The 20196-nt window shown below is 34.1% G+C and overlaps 2 protein-coding genes and 1 long non-coding RNA gene across 5 annotated transcripts in view; 1 reads left to right on the top strand and 2 right to left on the bottom strand.

Annotated features, from left to right (window-relative positions):
• Positions 1-947: 947 nt before the first annotated feature.
• LOC105328997 (5-hydroxytryptamine receptor 4) lies at positions 948-18411 on the bottom strand. 3 transcript variants are annotated; one of them, XM_066068661.1, is made up of 2 exons: positions 18355-18411; positions 948-2728 (listed from the first exon to the last, which is right to left on the bottom strand). In XM_066068661.1, exon 2 carries the CDS (start codon positions 2612-2614, stop codon positions 1502-1504), a length of 1113 nt encoding a protein of 370 aa, XP_065924733.1. In that variant the 5' UTR covers positions 2615-2728; positions 18355-18411; the 3' UTR covers positions 948-1501. The 3 variants fall into 3 exon arrangements, with proteins under 3 accessions (XP_065924733.1, XP_034327502.2, XP_011428393.3); XM_034471611.2 differs by lacking the exon at positions 18355-18411 and adding an exon at positions 2913-3765; XM_011430091.4 differs by lacking the exon at positions 18355-18411 and adding an exon at positions 3398-3765.
• Positions 18365-19040, top strand: LOC105328998 (uncharacterized). Its single transcript, XR_002199679.3, has 2 exons — positions 18365-18515; positions 18638-19040. It is a non-coding gene; the product is annotated as an uncharacterized lncRNA (long non-coding RNA).
• LOC105328999 (V-type proton ATPase subunit B) overlaps positions 19036-20196 on the bottom strand; it is a 13255-nt gene continuing 12094 nt past the window's right edge. The window contains exon 14 of the mRNA XM_034474057.2: positions 19036-20138. Coding sequence (XP_034329948.2) covers positions 19951-20138 — 188 coding nt within the window. The 3' untranslated portion in view covers positions 19036-19950. The remainder of the gene's footprint in view (positions 20139-20196) is intronic.

Below are 20196 nucleotides of genomic sequence, written 5' to 3'. Positions count from 1 at the left end.
ATAAAGCCTGATTTTTTAAAATTAACTTTTGCAAATTAAAAAATATCATACATTCGTTATTCCTATCTATATTGTTGTTGTCAATGTAATGAAGGATTGGCTCCGTCAAAATGATATTACATGTGATGTACACCAAACATAGATATTGTAATGCATTTTGTGATGAGTTTAAAGTGATGAACGATCTGATTTTCATTGAAATTTACAACATATAAATTAGAATATTTTATTTATTTAATATGTTCTACAACCATAACGTAATGTATATTTTACTTCGATGATGGTTAATGGGGCAACCTTTAAGACAATATAAATAGGACTCCCGTGATTTGTCTCTCTGGTGAACTATTTCCTATAATTCTCAAAATTGCATGGCTTCGATGTTTATGATCATACTCATTCATTAAGCTCTGTTTGTGTTGTTCATACCCTCTTTTCCAGAGAGAAAAGGTTGAATAACCTTGGTCTGTTCACAGTTGGATGTTTTTTTTAATTATCATTTCTTAATTGCTTGCGTTCATTTAATACATTGGCTTATCACAATGGGATCAGTTTGGAGTCTTGACCTAGTATATATTGTTTTTCCTAAACACGGTCAAATATTATGAAGTTGTGGTGGTAGAAAGGCTTTAGTTTTTTGGGGTGTTTTTTTTTTTTTTTGCATTCATGGATTTGAAGGATATCCAAACAATTTTTTATCAAACAAGTTCTTCTATACTCATGGAACGATGAAGTGAAATATCACTTTAAAAAAGCAACTTTTTTTAATCTTTTGAAAGTTGTTTAAGTGACAATGGTAATTGTTTTGGTCGTTTCAGAGGAAACAATTTGACCAAAAGTCTTCTGACCGATATAACCCTAAACCCTAAACCCTATTTTTGGATATTATATCTAGAAAATATATAAATGATATATTACACGTGCTGGGCAATAACTACTTCTGTTTGTTTTGTTTTTGCACGTACTTTAAATGTCTAATTTACAAGAGTGATAATTAATCTCATCTTCATACATATTTTCATTGTTGGCAATACCCCCAAGAAATTTCCTATTTAAAATTTCTATACATATATCTGCATCAAGTTTGTCTCGCAGTGAGAATAAAACACAAAACTGAATTCATTCATGAAATACCGGACATGCCTGCCGTATTATACAATGTAGTTCTGATCTGTAGGTACAGTAAATGGTGTGTCATGTTTGAATGCTGATGTTCATGCATGTCAAATTCCATCACCAGCGTCAGTAAGCACTCACCACATCAACAACAAAACCTTGACAAAACATGCTCAAACTAAACGCTTACGTTTCAATACTCATCAGGAAACGAAGTGGGGTAAACAAATTTAGAATTCAACTAATTGAAAGTTTCTATAGTTTGAGCTCCAGACATCTCACCTAATTAAATGTAAACATGCAATTTTTTTTTAATGATATGACAAAATTGAGACACTCACGCAGGGATTTTTTTTTTTCAATTTCCGTTTTAATCATAATAGAATCACAAACGAGTGTTTTGCACAGAATAACTTGACAAGGAATAAATCTTCCTTCGCGGCTGTATCATGTTTAATTGATGCATTGTATTTTTCAAGCACTTCAAGGTATCACTGTGTTTCCTCTCCTTAGTCTTTCGATTTAAGAAATAATACAAATACGGATTGACTGTCGAATTGATGTACCCTAACCAGGTGATAACAGCCCATGTCCCTTCGTGTAAATAATAGCCAAAAAATGGCTCTATTATGTTCACGGTGAAAAACGGAAGCCAACACACCAGGAAGCATCCGAGAAGAATCGCAATTGTCCGAGCCACCCGAACTTCGTTCTGCATCTGTTGATCTCGCTGGGAAGTTTTGACATAGTTTGCGGTCAGTTCTGGAAGTTTTTTCCCTCTTTTTCTAATAAATCTAAATATTTTTATGTTGCAGACGATCATGAATATAGACGGTAAATAAAAAGAAGCGAATGACGCTATGATGGCGCAGAGAGCGTTCACTCTAAAAATGTACGATACTTGACAGTTCTCCGAAGGGGCACTGAATTGGTCGTATTTAATCAGCATCAGACCCAAAGAGATTAATACCGGAAGAAACCAGCAGAGGAATAGAAGAAGCGAGACCCGCCGTTTCTTCATTATTTGGTAATATCTGAATGATTGCGTCACCGCAATGTAACGGTCCACTGTCATACACGTCAAATGTAGAATTGACGTCGTCGTTAACATGACGTCCAATCCCCAGTACACAAGATACGTCGTTTTGTGATGAAGCCACGCAAAGTCGCTACATTGGTGTAGAATAGAGAAACTCATCACAAACAGCGCTACTCCAAGGTCTGCAAAGGCCAGAGAGATGACAAAGAGATTGGTTCTTTGTTTGTATTGATGACGCTTGGTCACTGTTTTGATGACAAGAAGGTTTCCGAATATCGTCGCCCCAACAACACACGATAGTATCACAACCACGGGTATCAGAAACGAGCTTCCGGATAACAGTCCATTGGGCCGGGTAAGGTTACATTGTGGGGTCGCCTCCAATGTGGTTGTAACATTGGGTTCAATATGCTGCAACATTACATTTAAATCGCCAGAAGAGAAGACAAATACTATCATTACTCCCTCAGCACAAAAACCTATTTGACAGCGATTTTCTCTTCCTTATCATCAGGTCTGCTCTGTGGCGTCAAAAATGTGTTGCTCGACAAATTTAATATCGTTAATTGCTGCCTGGAAAAAGCAAAAAAGTTTTATATTAAATGGCGATTTAATCTTGAAGACTGGATTTTCTGATAAGTTATGAGATCCTAGAAGATGCCAAAACATGTAAAAACTCGCTAAGACAAAAATTCACTGTAATTCCGGCGGTGCAATATTAAACACTGATGTAGTTTTATTTTGAGAACTTGAGCACCTTCGACTCATTAATAGTGGTATCCGGAGGTGTTTCATGGCGGACAGGCTGCTGTTTTACCGTACATTTGACACCGTTCATCACACCAAATGTCGGTCGATGCCAATTTTTAAAAATTAATCATCTAATTCCTTGTTATATCATAAAAACAAAACACAGAATCCACGGCAAAGCCAGCGTCAATATATCTGTCTCAATAGTGAACCAAAATCCACAATTTTTGACGAATCGCTATATGAGTCTATTGTGAGTTCGTTTCGAACTTATTTAATGTATAATGCAAATTATTCCGAGAAACCGATTTCTATCTGGCCCCTGGGACAGATCTAGTGATCTGATTTCAGAAATAAGACGCGATTCTAATACCAGGAATTCTTTAATGTTTTATGAAACGGTGTCAGAATTACTTTGCATTTATCCTCTACAATGAGTTCATCGATTTCGGTAATCATCGTAGTAAAATCCCTCTTTTTATAAACATGTACCTGTGTTGAACTGTACGTCATCCAATCAACGTGCTCTGTTCTCAATCCCAAGAGGTTCAAGCCACTTTCCACCGTGTGTTCCTCGGTTAATTATAAATAATTAAGACTTTTACTCCGTAAGTGATTAGTTAACAAACACGGACGTCCCGTAATATTGTCGGGGGTCCCTCTTTGATGTAATTCTGTGTGTCTTGCGGGGGAACGCATCTGCCTCTTGCTCGTGTCTATCCAACCGCTAACTCTAATCAAATCAATTTTTAAAATTTGCGTGAGGGTATTTATAGTCACGTGAAATTATGCATCATTCATGAGCCTGACTGACGCATTGTAAACAAAAAAATCAGAATGAAAACAATGGGATTCAATGTATATTATAGATGAATTATAATGTAGATATATATATATTTTGAGGTCGCTAAGAATAATCTCTCCCTGTGATGAAAATGTTGGTAATTTTGGCAAAAGAAAAGTCGAAGTAACTAATTTAATAATAGGAAACAATTACATTTTTTGTGACTTCTAACGAAAAGTATATTGCTTAATCAGTTATCGTAAAAAAAAATGTTTAGCCAAATTGTTCTGTAGACGAAATATGAATATGTTTATCAAAATAATTCTTCCTGGGTTTTTTTAAAAGAACTAGTGCGATTAAGTCGTTCATATTGTCAGTCTCATTGAATGATATTTAATCTAAAGTAAATTTTAGAAAGCATTATTCAAAATATTTTAATATCACATGTATATCTTACTGGTTTCAAGTTTCAAACCATAATTAAGTTGAATACAAAATTTACAACATGACAATTTCATATATTCTATTGTAGGTCACAAGTTTATTTGTAAACAATGAATTATTATAATCAATTGAATCATAACAATACTTACACTATATTCATCTTGTGTTCTTGATATGAATAAACAATATTTTATTATTTACTAGTATCATATTTTAAAACTGAACCGAGATATTTCCGTTTTGATATACTTGTAAAGATATGAACATCAATTTTGACTTCTAACATACAGCATTTATTATACATATTAACTATATCCATATGAATCCAATAAATGCAACTCGGAGTGTTCTATTGCTGTAAAAGCTTACAACCTAATTAATTAACACAACCTAATTAATTAACACTTGCACCAAAAAACCCTGAGAAGTGCACGCCTCTCATTGAAGAGAACCAAGGTGCATGCGACTTAATACATGGCTAACTTGCTTTTTCTCCGTCAGGCGACTTGGTTTACTTTGGCAACTTCTGAAAGAGTAGACTGCTAATACTTCGGCGCTCCTCGTGCACGGGAGCAGAGATTACGCCGTGCATTTGGATACAGGTTCTCAGTGAGGATCAACTATATCAAAAGGATCGGTCCAAATGAATCATTCATAATATTAAATGCATGTCAGGTTATCTCGAGTTTATAAAGATTTTATGTGTTTTAGATGGATCTCGTCTCCAGAGTGTTTAAGGGGTTCAGATTAAGAATCGTGTAACCTTGTGTTAGATGACTGGGGGGGGGGGGGGGGGGGGTTGAAGACACCTATACCGATGTTTATTTTAGAGTCTATGGCAATGAAGACCTTTGAACTAAAGAGTAAATGCAATGCAAGGAAAAGACAAAATTAGAAGCATGATGATTACTTCGTTGCAAAACTTGAAAGTGCACATTCCCAACATGATTATTTACATATGTAGATGAAAAGCACAATATAGTACCTCATTGGATGAACTCGGAGCATGAAACGGTACAGTACATATCGATTCTAGAAAATATGAGTAACTTTTGTAAGGTAAATCATCGACCGGATACTTTGGAGAAACTACATCGCTTTCACAAGCGGTATCTTCTAGCCATTACAAAGCTCATATGTCTTTGGCAAGCTGTTGTGATACCGGTATCACAAGGAAAAACAATGATCGCTTTACATCGTGATTTAGAGGAATAAATCACAACGACAATGTCTCCTTCAAGTAGCTAATATCACGTGCCAAAATGACACACTTTTGCAAAGAAGCCTTATTTACTTGCTCGGAATAAGTTACACGAGGGTTGATCCAAAAGTAATGGCACAGATGCAATAAAATCATGAAAAATCCGCGTAAAGTGACAAAAATACGTGCTTTAAGACATCTACCTAATTCAATTCAGACCTGAAAATTTTAATGCATTGTGATAATTATTTCCGAAGATAATATATTTTGTAGAGCATGAGGTAACGATAGTCGCCGCACACTAGCGACGTCATTCCTAGATCTTTGGCGTTCTGGTAGAATTTCGTAATTTAGTACTCTTTATAAATTCACCACGATGCTCTATTTTACATTTTTTTTATCAATTTTTTTCATAAAGTAACCAATTAATATTTTTGTATTCGATAAAGTAGTATACTGGATTATTTAATGTGCGATCAGTTTGTCGAGGTCTCTTCAAGAAGTCATGAACGTAACTTTATGGTATATAGCCATTGACGTAAGAACCAAGCGTATGTCTTCTATCTAATTTATTTATCAACATGATATATGCTTTTATAAGGTATTGGAACCATGTTCAAGGTACCCTGTACCCTCGCTCTCAATTTTAGGTTGAAATATCAATTCCAGTACATGTTCTAGTGAGATTCTATCCATCGAAGCAAAAAATGCATCGTATCAATATTCCCATACCAGAGGCGGATCCAGCAATTTGGAAAAGGGGGGGTTCCATTTGATGAAAATCAATATGTGCAAAATTCATCATTTGTCAATAAACAAGGACTTTTTGAACGTTTGTGGTGCGTATACAACTGTATTTAATAAAACAAATAACACAGACTAATTGCGACAAACTATTATAGAAATGGATATTTTAGGTATTTTTTTTATGTCGTTGATCACTTTTTTTAAATTCTGAACTATTTATCAATTTTGATTTCTATCGATTGCCTTCTTAAATAAAGGATTTAAACGATAGGATGTGACAAAAAATGGGGATAATTTATCTGCTGAAAAGATGGTACGTGTGTATTACAATGGTAAAAGCATTTGTTGTCCCAGGGAACTTGATGTGACCTCTGTAAAGAGTGCGGTAACATCATCCGGCACTAGTACAGATGCGATTATATTTAGAAAAGTTTTAAAAAGTTGTGCATTTTCATAATGGTTAACCCCTTACACGGTTTTTTTGTCACAGAATTTCCGATTCACGGAAACAAAACAATACGAAATTCTTTAAATAAGCAATTTTAAAAGCATTTATTTGAGATAATTACAGTATTTCTATTATAAATGGGAAAAATTGCCTTTAAATAGGCATTAAACGTTTTCCCAAAAAAATCATATGTCCAAGAGAAAGGGGGGGTTCCGACCCCCGGAACCCCCCCTCTGGATCCGCCAATGCATACCAAGCCTTTTTATCCCTTGGTCTTGAGACAAAAGGCATTGGGTAGATATTCGAAATGGACAGTGAGGGTCCTTAATTTTTTAAAACAGTCAGAAAAAGTTAATAATATATATGTTTTAAAATATTGTGTTGTTTCACTTGTTTGGGGCATTTTCAAATTTTGAAGCATGTAATTTATTTATATATACAAACCTTAAAAAAGATGTAAATTCATGACGCAGCGATATCACGTATACATCATGCTATAAAAATCAATATCTTGTTAAGTATTCAACGAAATTTAATAAGAATTTTAAATAATTTAATTCTGGTTGTAACGCGCTTTCTGATTGGCTAAAAAATTATTTTATATCGTATAAAGAATGTTGCCTACGTCATAGTAAGACTAACGTCAAAAACATATCAATCCGCTTGACGTTACGTTTGAATTTTGTACAATTTTACGTCATTTTAAGGGTCAAATGACCGTTTTTATCTACAATGAAGAATAAAAAAATTAAATTATAAGCAATGAATTCAATATTTATTTGTTTTATACGATATAAAATGGTTTGAAACAGTTTACGCTTTTTTATAAACCGCTTCGCGGTTTATAAAGCGTAAACTGCCCCAAACCATTTTATATCGTATAAAACAAATAAATATTGAATTCATTCCTTAATTAGAATTTAATTTTTGATAAGGAAAATTTTGATGTATCATTTTATACAATAGCACGTCATTTAAAAGCGCGGTGAATAGTGTGACATTACTTTTGGACCAACCCTTGTATATATCATTATTATTGAAATAGAACATTAATATTAACTTTCTTAATGATGCTATTTTTTTAAAAGATATAATTGTAATTTTATATGTTTTAAACAAACAGCTACATGTTTGTACCTATATTTAACCTTATGACTCGTCTAGAGTATACAGGTGAAACATAAGTTCAATCTAATTAATGAAGTATTTTTTTAAATAAAAAATTAAACTTAGAGTATTAGTAACAGACGCTTTAAGAATAGTATTCTTAAATACTTTTTGAATTTTAGTTGTTCGTGTTATTCTTCCTCCATTATTTCAAAAAATCAATATTGCATGTATTATAGATGGTTGCTAAAAAATCGAATAACAAAACATATTCATTTCGATTATCTGATACTTTTTTTTATTTTTCCCATGAATGTTTTATTTGTCAGACAACCCCTAGAATAAAATTTCCAGCACGGATATGAGAAGAATAATACAGTAATTTTCTACGTCGTTGTTAGAATCATTTCACAGTTTGAACCATCTATAAAGTTATTTGGCACAAAATGTTTACCCGTTGCTTTAACTAAAATTAAAGAAGACAATCAAGCAACTGTCATGAAAGATAGATGATATTGAAACAAAGGTACGGTATTAGATAAAAGCTAGTGTCGATATTATCATCTAACTACAAACCACAGCCTATTTACTGATTACGAGGACGATAGCAAGTTTATTGTCCCCCAAGACAGCAACTATTTCCCCGGATGCTACTAATAAAGATAAAATAGCATGTTTATTAATTGCAAGTTTACGTAGAAAATATACACAGAGGTATGATAGCATCATCTTACTACTAGCCTCAATCTATTTCCTGCAATCACAAATAATCACCCGAAAGACCAGTGCAATCCTGTTGCTAAGTGATTATTGTTTTATAGGTCGCAGTTTGAGTCTTGTTAAAAATTACATGTATTAGAGAAGTTTTTTTTTCAATTTATGTTATCATATTTCTTTATTATCAATGCATTATTATTTCTTATCTTGTTTAAAACTTTATGTACTGGATAAGGTTTTTTTTTTCTTTCCTTTTTTTTTTTTTTATCAAATTGTCATTATCAATTTATTACTATTATTCTATTATACTAAAATCGAAATTAATGCAAATAATGCTACGCTTTTAAATGTCTTTTTCTTGGTCTAATGTTATGTTTAGAATACTTGAATCGAATGATTACAATTTATGAATCGGTAACAGATTATGATTTACATTGCATTGTATATTGCTGTTTTAAGATTAACACTCAAAGGACAAATCTTACCTACGACAGAATTATACCCTGCAATATACAATGGGTCCTTAAAACATTTCAGAAATCATAATTCATTTCATAAAAATATTGCTTTCCGTTCCTACCACGTTTTTGTCCCCTTCTTTGCATCACCATTCACACCCTCCTAGACCTGATCAATCAAGTAACTAATCCAGATGCCAGAGGTGTTAAAGAACAAGATGGCCAATTAATGGAGAATGAACTTTCAAGCTTCAGCTCTGTTCTATTTGTTAATTATTTTCGAAACAAAACTTTTGACCTCTAAGATTTTCTTTTTAAAAACATGTCGTGTTCTGCTTTCCCCCATAAAATAGTATCGAATACATTTGCTTTTAATTTTGATAACAACAAATTCATTCTGAATCTCCTATTTTGAATCTCGAATCCCTTCTGGACTTCCTTAGCTTTGTACGTTTGACCTACATGGACAAGCAAGACAATAGTGTTGCTGGTTTACATCCATACCAAACTTGAACAATTCCATTCAAGAACCGGACTCGTCTAGAGATACATACAAAGGTAACCGTAGACAGAATATCGGACCTTGGAGAGCTGTTAACATCATTAATAATAAATTCCTCGACATTCTAATGATTCTGATGACTTGCTTTTATATATTATTAACGAACCCACAGTGCTTTAAGGTTAATTTCTAAGTTAATTCATTCAGGGGGCACGGGGCCATACGAGGTATTTATGACGTCACATTGATCGGGATCGTCACTGACGCGAGCCAAGGGCTATATATTTACAGTATTTTGTTCAAAACGAACGAGCTTCTTAGGTTTCTGCAAATTATAAATTTTTATTTTGATTCACTACGTCGCACAAAAAAAAACCACAACAAATTCAGTGAGAACAGTTTAAAATATGGTTAGGGACTACTTACTAGTGTATTCATACGAGGACAAATCACATATTGAGTTAAACTGCGTATATGTCATTAAAATTAGCTTTATGAATGAACACAACTTGATTTCCCAGAAGTAAAGAAGAAAAAAAATACTTATACGATGTACATATTATCATATGTGTAGGAAAACACAGTTTGGTTTACAATTTTAAATGACCTATCTGTCTATAACATATAATAAAAAAAATTTTAAAAATACTTTAAAAGCAAAGCAAAGGTTTATGAACTGGGTTGGTATGCGATCGAATCTTAAAAGAGGTTAGCCTCGTGACCAAAGAAGATCATTTGCCAATGAACTTTTAAAGTTGCTTTTCCCCATATGTATTTGCAAAGTCGGAAGGGGGAGGTATATAGGATAAGGGTAAAAACTTCAATTGATTGATGGTGTCCCCATTAACGTAGTCACACTGATGACCGACAAGGATCAATGATAAAAGATATTTTAAAAATATATATATATATATATGTGTGTGTGTTTGAATAAGATACATTACTAAATAGACATTGGTACAGTGATAATTAAACGAAAAAACACGTAAGTTATTGAATATAACCGTTTATTTCAAATTCGTCTTTCGATAGTCATTTAATATATTTCATATCGTAATACATGTATATACTTGTGTAAAGATACAAATCATTACACATTATTTTAATTAATTAATCGATGCAATTAATCGAAATCGAGTAGGATACGTTTTATATCTTTACAGTTTTAGCACAGATCTCAAGACGCCATGTTTTATTTTACTTGAGCGATCTGATATCTTTAATCTTAGAGAAATGAGGTACTCCAAATTAACCCTGGATTAAGGAAGCGGTTACGATGTTTCTGATATATAGCTATCTAATGTCTCATAAAATGGGTTTCCTTGATGAGATTTAACATTAGTTAATTCCTTGGAATTACTCGCGATGAATACGCAAAGAAATATGGGAATCAAGGTTGCATAATTATTCTGGTTTGGTTGGTATAAAATAGCACAAGGCCGGGATCTCATTTACGGAAAGTACGGAGAGAGAGAGAGAGAGAGAGAGAGAGAGAGAGAGAGAGAGAGAGAGAGAGTAACTAATATATATAACTATATATCCATCTAAAACACACCTAACCGTTTATGTTGTAAATAAATTTAGAAGATCGATTTTCACACCTTGTACTTAAAATAAAATAAAATTCAAACGATCCATTGTTAACTTAAAAGATACAAAGTAAGAAATGTATGTCTCTTTGTGCAAGAAAATATCACAATTCAAATACTGGTAAATAAAGGATACCGGTAAAACAGGCGGCAAGAATTGGAAGTGGTCGGCGGGTATTGCAGCCATCAGGCAAAATAAAGGCGAAACATGCAGATATAGTTGGTACAGTAACAGAAGGGGGCCAAGAACTAGGAAGCAGCCACAGAGAAAATTGGGTGAAGAATAACAACACTGAGAAACGTGGGGTGGTCCAGGCAGAAATACGCCAAATGAAAGAACTAAGACAGGCAAGAGCAACAGATATGGGAAGCCAATGTACATGGACAAAATAAAAAAACCAACAGAGAGGTAGCTGAAATGGGGAAAGAGATCTAGCTGGTGGAACCACATGGTATTCAGTTCCTATTAAAACATGGGTATGAACTGATATCGTCACCACCTTTTACAAGTTGGGCCTTACAGAAGGTATGAGCTGTAAGCTTTGTGGAAAAAGAGGCACTCTAGAACATGTCTTGTCATCTTGCAATGTCTCTTTAACACAGGGCATACACAGACGGAGGCATGAACAAGTATTTTGAGAGCTTGCAGATATACCAAAGAAGGAACAAAAGAAGATTCATCAACTTTGTGAGAGAAGGTGATCAGTCAAGGACATCAGTCAAGAAATACCTGGAAAAAGAAACCCATCCTAGATTCAGCAACTTTTTGGGAGATGCAGGCAGACTTTGGGTTACGACTTCTGTTTTTCCAGACATCATCTCCGCGTCTGACATTATAGTTTGGTCCCAATAATGCAAGATGATCATCCTGGTAGAGGTTATTGTCTCATTGGAAGAGAGATGCGAGAAGGCCTACCTGAGAAACAAATCAAAGTAACAAGTCTGGCAGACGTTGCAAATGATACAACGCATGAGTATTACCAGTAGAAATTGGCTGTGGAGGATTCCCGGTCCAGTCTACTTTGAGTGCAATGCATGACAGCACAGGGAATCAAAAGAAAGGATGAAAGAGCAGGATTACAGAGACTGTAGACAACAGTTGAGAACTGATCATCATGCTGGTTGTGGCGGAGAAGAGCAGTGCAGAGCTGGAAGTCATATACAAAAAGGAAATGATTAAGCTAAGTACCTTTGCTGACTGAGAACGTTCCAGGATAGGAGTCGAAACGACTGACCGACGACGAGTGGACCTGGCTGACGACGTCTGTGGATTTAGCAGTCCCCTTTACTGTTTCATATATTAAATATAGACTCACAGATTGCCTACCTAAAGCTTTGTCTCAATCAGACTTAACTCATGTCGTCAAAAATACTGATTGATTAAGTGTTGTGTTATATAATGTTTAAAAAAAACAACCCACACGTACAATGTTTAAGTCATTAGGTCAGTGAAGACAAAAAAACCGTATTATATCATTCATCGTTCAGTTCAATTTACACGATCGTGATCTTAGAGACATGTGTGAATAATCTTGCGAGATCTGCACTTTACGTTTCGTACTTCTAGGTTTATTTATATTTCATCTGCACTGTGGCTTCAAGAGTTTTTAAAACCGATGAAAGATAATGTATGTTTTTAAATTGTTCAACGATGTCGCAGATGTTGAGCACTCGTGGGTTCAATCTACGCCCTGGAGCCTTCAAACAGTCTGATCTCTCTGGTGAGATGCTCGCAAGTTAAGTTACCAAATAAAAATCAGGATTTCTCTATCGTTCATCTTCTTACTCTAAAAAATGCTTCTTTTGTAGTCCTCACAAATTCTAAAGAGTTATTGTTCTATCAAAAGGTGGGATTGGTAAGATAAATGTGGTCTAGCACTATTTCGTTCAAGTGTTTTTGAAGAATGCACGCATGCAGCCATATTTCTGAACGTTCAGTTGCAGCAACTGCATTCCTGACACTGTTTCAATCTACTTGACGCGGTGGTTTTTTACGTCATAAACATACTGTGTGCATGATTTATTCGAGTATTGAACATTAAAAAAAATGAAGAAATTCTGATAAGATATTATTGAGGAATAATACAGTTTTTACATCATTATATGTAAAAACGTTGGCTGAATAAATATGTCATTTTTATGGCATTCGTCATTCTTACCTGTGATAAAGAATAATAAAACAGGTAAACTTGGTAATATCACGATTGTACCATATATTTTTTTGCAAACTTTAATGAGAATATATTCGTATCTACGGAATCGTGTTTCGCGGAACTATTTGATACCGATATTAATTCGCACTAGAGCTTGGCCACTGTTTTTCACGAAAGCTAAAACAACTAGACCTGCAAGCGTAACTCCTTCTTAATTATGTAAATAATTTTTACAAGACTTATAAACGCAGGAGTTGGGTGGTGACCCGGGAAAGATGGGAGGTGTCCAAGTTCAAAACTAACTGATATTTATAACATTTTGAAAAGTACAAAATCTTTACCCTTGCAACAGTGCAAAATGTATGACACTGTACTCAAAGATACCCAAGGCGGGCCACATCTGATTACGGAAGATTTGTACACGTAGTCAAGAATTAGACAGGTACGCCATGACAGTACGACTTCAATCACAAAATCTTGTCTTCTAATTAAGACGAGAAGTGCGCGGTGTTTAGTGAGATTTAGAGACCGACGTGGAGGTTCATTGAAGAAGAATCATCCCACTTCGTTATGCACTCGCGGGAGATCTTGTAAGAGGCTTATAATGAATTTAAATTACGTCACAAAATGATTTTTTTTTTAAACAAACATCTTAATTATTCTTAATTATCTAGTATCTTGTTTACAATATGTCGGTGAGAGAAAATGATGCTGGCTTAATTCGATTTCGATAAAAGTCAAATAAAAACAGCAGCTCGTGTGCGATTTGGGTGAGTCGCTTTCAGAATTGCAAGGTCATATCCGGTAACGAGCTAGGGGATTCCTAGGGCTTCAGTTTCCAAAGCATATAAGACAACCTTCCTCTCAGCGCCAGTCATAGATTATACAACAGTTATCACCCTCAGCATCTCATCACAACCTGTCCTTCTTATTCCTCACTGTCGGAACTTTGTGAAGAGGGTCAAAATCGTTTTGTATTTATGATTCATATTAATAAAAAATTGTAATCGCTGTAGAAATCGTAGGTTTTTGCAGCTATTTTGTAGAAGCTCAAGGAGGCTGGATGATCAACAAATTGCCCATCAGATTTAACTGATTTTAATTTTAAATGACTTGTTTAGCTGTATAATCTTATATTTAGTAATTAAAGATGGCTACGACTGTCCAGTATACTCGTAACGAAATGAAGTAACTTCAAAATGATAAAATTTTCTTTACTTATTTCAAAATTATTTGCTTTGATTTCATGAAATGCTATTACTCTGTCCCGAGTCTTTGCTTCCACCACTTTTTGCTTGATATTTCGATAATCATAATTACCTTTGTGCTCAAACTACGTTCTTCCACTAATATGAAAAATGTCCAGATTATCTGTTTTGGAACGCCCCCTCTACCGGTTCAGGTTTCAATACACATCCAAAATTTAAATAGAAAGTCTACGAGGATTTTGCATTTCATCAGCCATTAAAAAGCCCGGATGATAACGTTGGAAAATTGCGCGAGGTATCCCGAGTACTTCCAAATGGAGAAAAGATGTAAATAATTCCCATTATAAATCTCCCTAAGAAATTTCTTTTCGTTCCTGTGAACTTTTAGGAGTGAAAAATGATCATTGTTCAATGAAAATATCTTGAATATATTCCCTTTTATCGATTTCAACTGTATTTTTCCCCAGGTATGTGTATTTTCATTAAAAGTCATCAAAAAGTGATGGAAGCAATAACTTGGGACAGACTATAATTCTCCGATTACCAAATGTGGAATAAGTTATTGTAATTTTATATTCGCTAGTTTCTCTAAATATTTCATTGAATTGCTATCGATACATATTAAAGTATCCCACTCCTCAATCAAGAATTTCTTGAGAAGTATATCATTGAAATCCGTAGACAAAACATACAAAAATAACAAGAGGTCAGTGTTCATCCCTGTGAGTTATGGCCAATTTAATACGACCTTTTTGCACGTGTATCTAAATTGCAATTTATCCTGATTAGGATTTGTTGCCAGTGTTTTTGATTAAGCAAACTTATTTCTTCAAATATTGTTTTTAATTATGCACAATTGTCACTCTAAATAGGGGAATTACAAAAAAAAAATTGTACGAAGCCGCATATATTTTTATGTTACCTTTTTGCACTTAAAATAGACAATTTCCATAATAGTTACAATTTGATTTGAAATAAACACTTTTTGAATATCAAGAATTTTATAAGATTAATCCACTTTGCCTAGATATATATTCAGTATCATTTTGACATATTAAAACATGATGGTCAGTGATGCAAATTTTAGATATATGGCTTCAAAGCCTAAGGTAGAATTCTCGCAAAATTTTGCTTTAAAAAATTCCGACATTTCGTATATATTTGCATGATATCATGATAAATGTCTATCACTCTATCAAGATTTAACTTTGTACATTTCACACAGAATCTATAGAAAACATGTATGTTACAAACCTATCAAATGTTAAAAATGTCAATAATGAATAAAGTAAAATAAAAAGAAAAGTATATTGAAAATTCATAAAATTGCTTGTTTCTGTCATTTTCGTCTAAAAAAACTTCCCTCAGAAAAAATAGTTCCCCCCAAAACTTGTTTGTTTCTTGAATTCAAATGGATTTTCTTTATGATTGTTCTGTAATTATGAAATAATAATCTTTCTGTGTTGATTAAATAAATAAAATTATATTCATTTAAAATATAATGATCATTAAAGGCTCGAAACAAAAAGAATTTTTTTAATTATAAAAGTACATGTATATAATTGAAACAAACAAAATAGATACATAAATATATTTCGTCTGTGACCTATTTTAAAAAACAAAGATTGCGTTGCGATAGATCATCGAAGCATCATGCACTTATAAAAGGGCCGCTTAAGTCTAAACTTTAATAATTTAGATGGTGATCCATTAGGCTCAATATGTCATTACGAACAAACAAATTGCTAATTGTGCAACAACGTGCATTATTGCTCGTTAAATAGCACATAATATGCTTAGCAATCGTTTGAGAATCAAAATTTCAAATAAATTCCATCTTACTAGGTTAAAGTGTTTTTGACCCTGCTCCTTTTGACGCGCATACTGTCAAGTGTAACAGAAATTTGAACGACTAAAGTGTTAGTGAGCAAGCATTCTGTGTGAGCTCTAGATATACTCTTTTGATGGCATATTTCAGACCCGACATGAAAGGGACTTTTTCAACATGCAACATGAAAAGTGGCAACGTCGATAAAACATAATCATGCTGAAGCGCAAGTTAAAGAAAAAAACAAAATCAGACAAATGAACGAATTATTTTTTTTTAAAGAAAAATATTGTTGGGTAGAAAATGCCTCTAAACTTTGACAAAGATAGTATTTTGTATCAGCCAAATAAAAGAACATGAGCGAATACGACGCGGGAAATGTCAATGAGGCTACGCTCCTATAAAACAGAATTTCAATGACGTCATTGAAAAACACTATTTCTTGGAGATTATGGTCTGTGTGATTTCTTGGAGGTTCTGACACGCATGCAATGGATTTATTTGAACATTTTCAAGCATAACTCGCCAGTTATAATGATCCAAGAAAAATCTATTTTTCTAAATATACTTCATCGAGATCAGAATTTAGAAATGCTACAAATAAGGGTTTTACACGTCTTGGTCACCAATGTATTTCATTGACACCGCTGAACAATTGCATCCGTAAAAACATAACCTACATAAAGTATCATAGCGAGCGCAGCTCGCCGGCGCGCAGCGCCGGCGCGAAGCGAGCTCTACCGGCAAGGCGTGTGTGAATAGAAAATTCGGACTATTTGCACATTCATTCAACGGATTTTTTTGGCGTCAGTAAATCGGACCAGTAATGCCTTGTTTTAATCATCCCAGTAGTTCCCTGTAATTATGGTTTCCCATTTCACACTCTCACGAGAACAAGATAAAAGACTACGTACATGCATTGAAACAACGCCAATTTCCGGAGTTATCGTCCTTCGAGTGACGTCACAATGGATTTCTTACACGTGGATCCGACAGAATTTTTCGCATTCGGCGCACCTCGGCAGATTCGTACCTCATCTTTGATGTAGGATACCGGAATCGGCCGAGGTGCGCCGAATGAATTTTTCGGAGTCAGTAAATTTCGATCCACAATGCAATTCCTCAATGTCGGCCGATCTCACTAGACTCACCATCTCGCGAGAATCAAAGTAAAACTTTTGAGAAACAGATAAATTGTGTAATTTCCAGAACATCATGCTTTTTAAGTAAACCAAACAGTATTTTTCGCGTAGTTTTTTCTAGTGTGTTTTCAAAGAGACAGACTACACTTGACTGACGTGAACTTTGACGTCACAATAAGGGGAAACTACTGTAAATCTGCTGAAATATAAATACCAAAATCTTCTCAAAATCTTGCAGAGGTAACGAATCGGGACATTTCTTCAGAGATAGGAAACAGCTGTAACTTGCTCTCATTTGGATGAATGCTCACAATTATTTTATTCACTATATTTACGGTAATTTCCAGGAACGTTTTTTAAATGGGGCGTGGCAACATCATTCAAAAAATCTTCATAAGCAAAAAGAAAAATAAAATTCTCAAAATCAGGAAAATTCTAATCGGGGTGGGGAATGGGGAGTGCGTGGTATGCCTTTAGCTCTTTAGCTGCTCAAAAGTGTCTTTATTTTCACTACTATTTACGATAATACATGCTCCCGGGGGATCCATTTTCCTTATGTGATCAACAAATTTTTTTTATACGTAAATTTGATTTTTTTTTAAACGGGGGAGGGGGGGAATCTGTGATGAGTCAATTTTTATTTGTAAGTTTAATAAAAATGTCTGGTGCAAGAAAAGAGGAAATAAACTGCAATGTACATTATGTTAAAATCTTTATTATTCAACAACATTTTATCTGAGATAAATTCTATATTGGCGTGCGACCAGTATATAAACAATCAGATTAAAATCAGATCTTTGATCCGTTCCGACAAATTCTGATGTCGCTACACTTTGGTTAGCGACTATCAGAATTTCGGAGCGTTACAAAGATCTGATTTTAATCAGATTGGTATATAAATAAATAAAATTTTTTATGAATTATGAATAATGAAAATGTACTGGAAAAATAGGTATATTTATTTTATTTTGCATTCAAATTCATTTACTTTACGTCACTACTTTTATTTTTATTGATTTATCATGATTCATTTTGATCACCTGCTGCGCTCGCCCCAACGGTCGCACCGTAAAACATATTATGTGAAATAGAATTCATACCATTATCAGTTATTCACCTACCTCTTTTATCCACTGCGTCGTCTATCGAGATCGTTGTCGTTTAAAGCATTGTGACGTGACGTCATAAAATTACCTATGTCACAATCACCTAATTGTGACGTCAAAGAATTATACCCAATCTCGAAAATGAAGATTCTCCAAAATAAAGGGAAAAACCAAAGGTAAGAATACATATGTACAATCATATCAGAAAAAATGTTGCATTTATTTATAAAATGGTATATGTAATAATGAATCCTTCTCTCAAGACTTATTTTTAAAAAAAATCTTCATTAACTTGTAGACCAAGTTCGGAAATTGGCGGTACATCAAAAGAGGTTCGAGATTTACGGAAAAGGCTCTCCAGACTTCCCTGCAGAAATCGTAATGTTTGCGTCAACTCCGACAATCCACATACTCTAGGCACAGAGCTCAAAATTCGACTTGCCATGCATTCTCCAGTCTTGCGTGAGATATCGAAAAACAGGAACGTTGTGCAAGTTCAGTCCACTTGGCCAAAATATCGTCATGTGCCCATCTACGATATTGACTCAGAGCAAGATCCCGAACTCCTGTGTGATATAAAAGTAAGGGTGCTTTGCGCAAGATCCCGAACTCCTCTTTGATATATAAGTGAAATGTTTTTTAAAAAAGCACGTGTCTAGCATATTATGTCATTGTTTAATTAAATAAAATAATGCATTTATTATGAGTATTACTTTTATTTTCATTGTTTTTTTTATTCACAAATCAAATATATATATTACCTATATAATTTTTTTATATCACAAAATTTACAGAGACAAGACAATTAGCTGGTAATACTTATTTTTCCTCTGCATCAAAAGTGACAATCATTGCCTTTTAATATATCACTGTTGTCTACTTAGAAGATATATTTACAATCCGACTATAAACAAGTTTTCTATCACAAAGCTACTCTGAGTACTTGCTGTCATGGGAATCCCCTGCTTTCTAAAGTGGGCGTGTCAAAGTGTCAATTAATATGTAACTGTATATAAGTGTTGAAGTTGTAACTAATGAAGCCAAGACAAATACTACAGCACTCCATTTTCACATTCATTTTTTTTTTTAAATCTGCATACAATAAATGCCTAATTTTGCCTTTTAATAGGCAATGTAAATAGAAATGAAGTGTCACAAGAAATCAGCATTATACACTATGGGATATAGACAGAATAATGATGTGTGTCCAATATATCTATGCTCTACAGTGACACATATATCACGGCCTAAATACGACTAGATTTTGCAACCAATCATAAAAAAACAACAAACCTGACAAGATATTCACGATTATCAGCACTTCATACCAAATTCACATTATATACTAAAAAATTTTTTTTCGTCCTTTCAAAGGGGAAACTTATATAACATTTTTGTAAGAACGAGGGTTGAAAATTAACAAAAACAAAAAAAATTGATATCATATTGCCTTGACACAAAGAATAAATAGGGGGAAACGAGCACTATGTATCCAGCTGACAGTTCTAAGTCATTGCAATATTGCCACTTGATACAAGCATGATTTGATCAATGATGTAGAATTGGAATGCTCAAAGTCACTGCTGGGGGGCGGGGCGGGGATGAGGGGTCCTATAGCTGTGTGCTGTGTTCTGCAGCTTTACTGGGTCCGGCCCTGGTGTTCATCTTATGAGCATCACGAGGATAGTACTTCTCTAGTGTAGACTGCGGAATTCTCTTTAACATCTGCTTGGGGAAAATTCGGAGCAACTGCCAACCAATGTCTAGAGATTCAAAGATTGTTCTATTTTCGTAGTGACCTAAAAAATAAAATAAAGTATTAAATAAACGTAAACATATGATGATGAAAAAAAATCC

The sequence above is a fragment of the Magallana gigas genome, chromosome 8 (genome assembly GCF_963853765.1).
Source record: "Magallana gigas chromosome 8, xbMagGiga1.1, whole genome shotgun sequence".
NCBI lineage: Eukaryota > Metazoa > Mollusca > Bivalvia > Ostreida > Ostreidae > Magallana > Magallana gigas.
The sequence above is the reverse complement of the archived record's forward strand: the minus strand, read 5'-3'. Positions and strand labels throughout refer to the sequence as shown.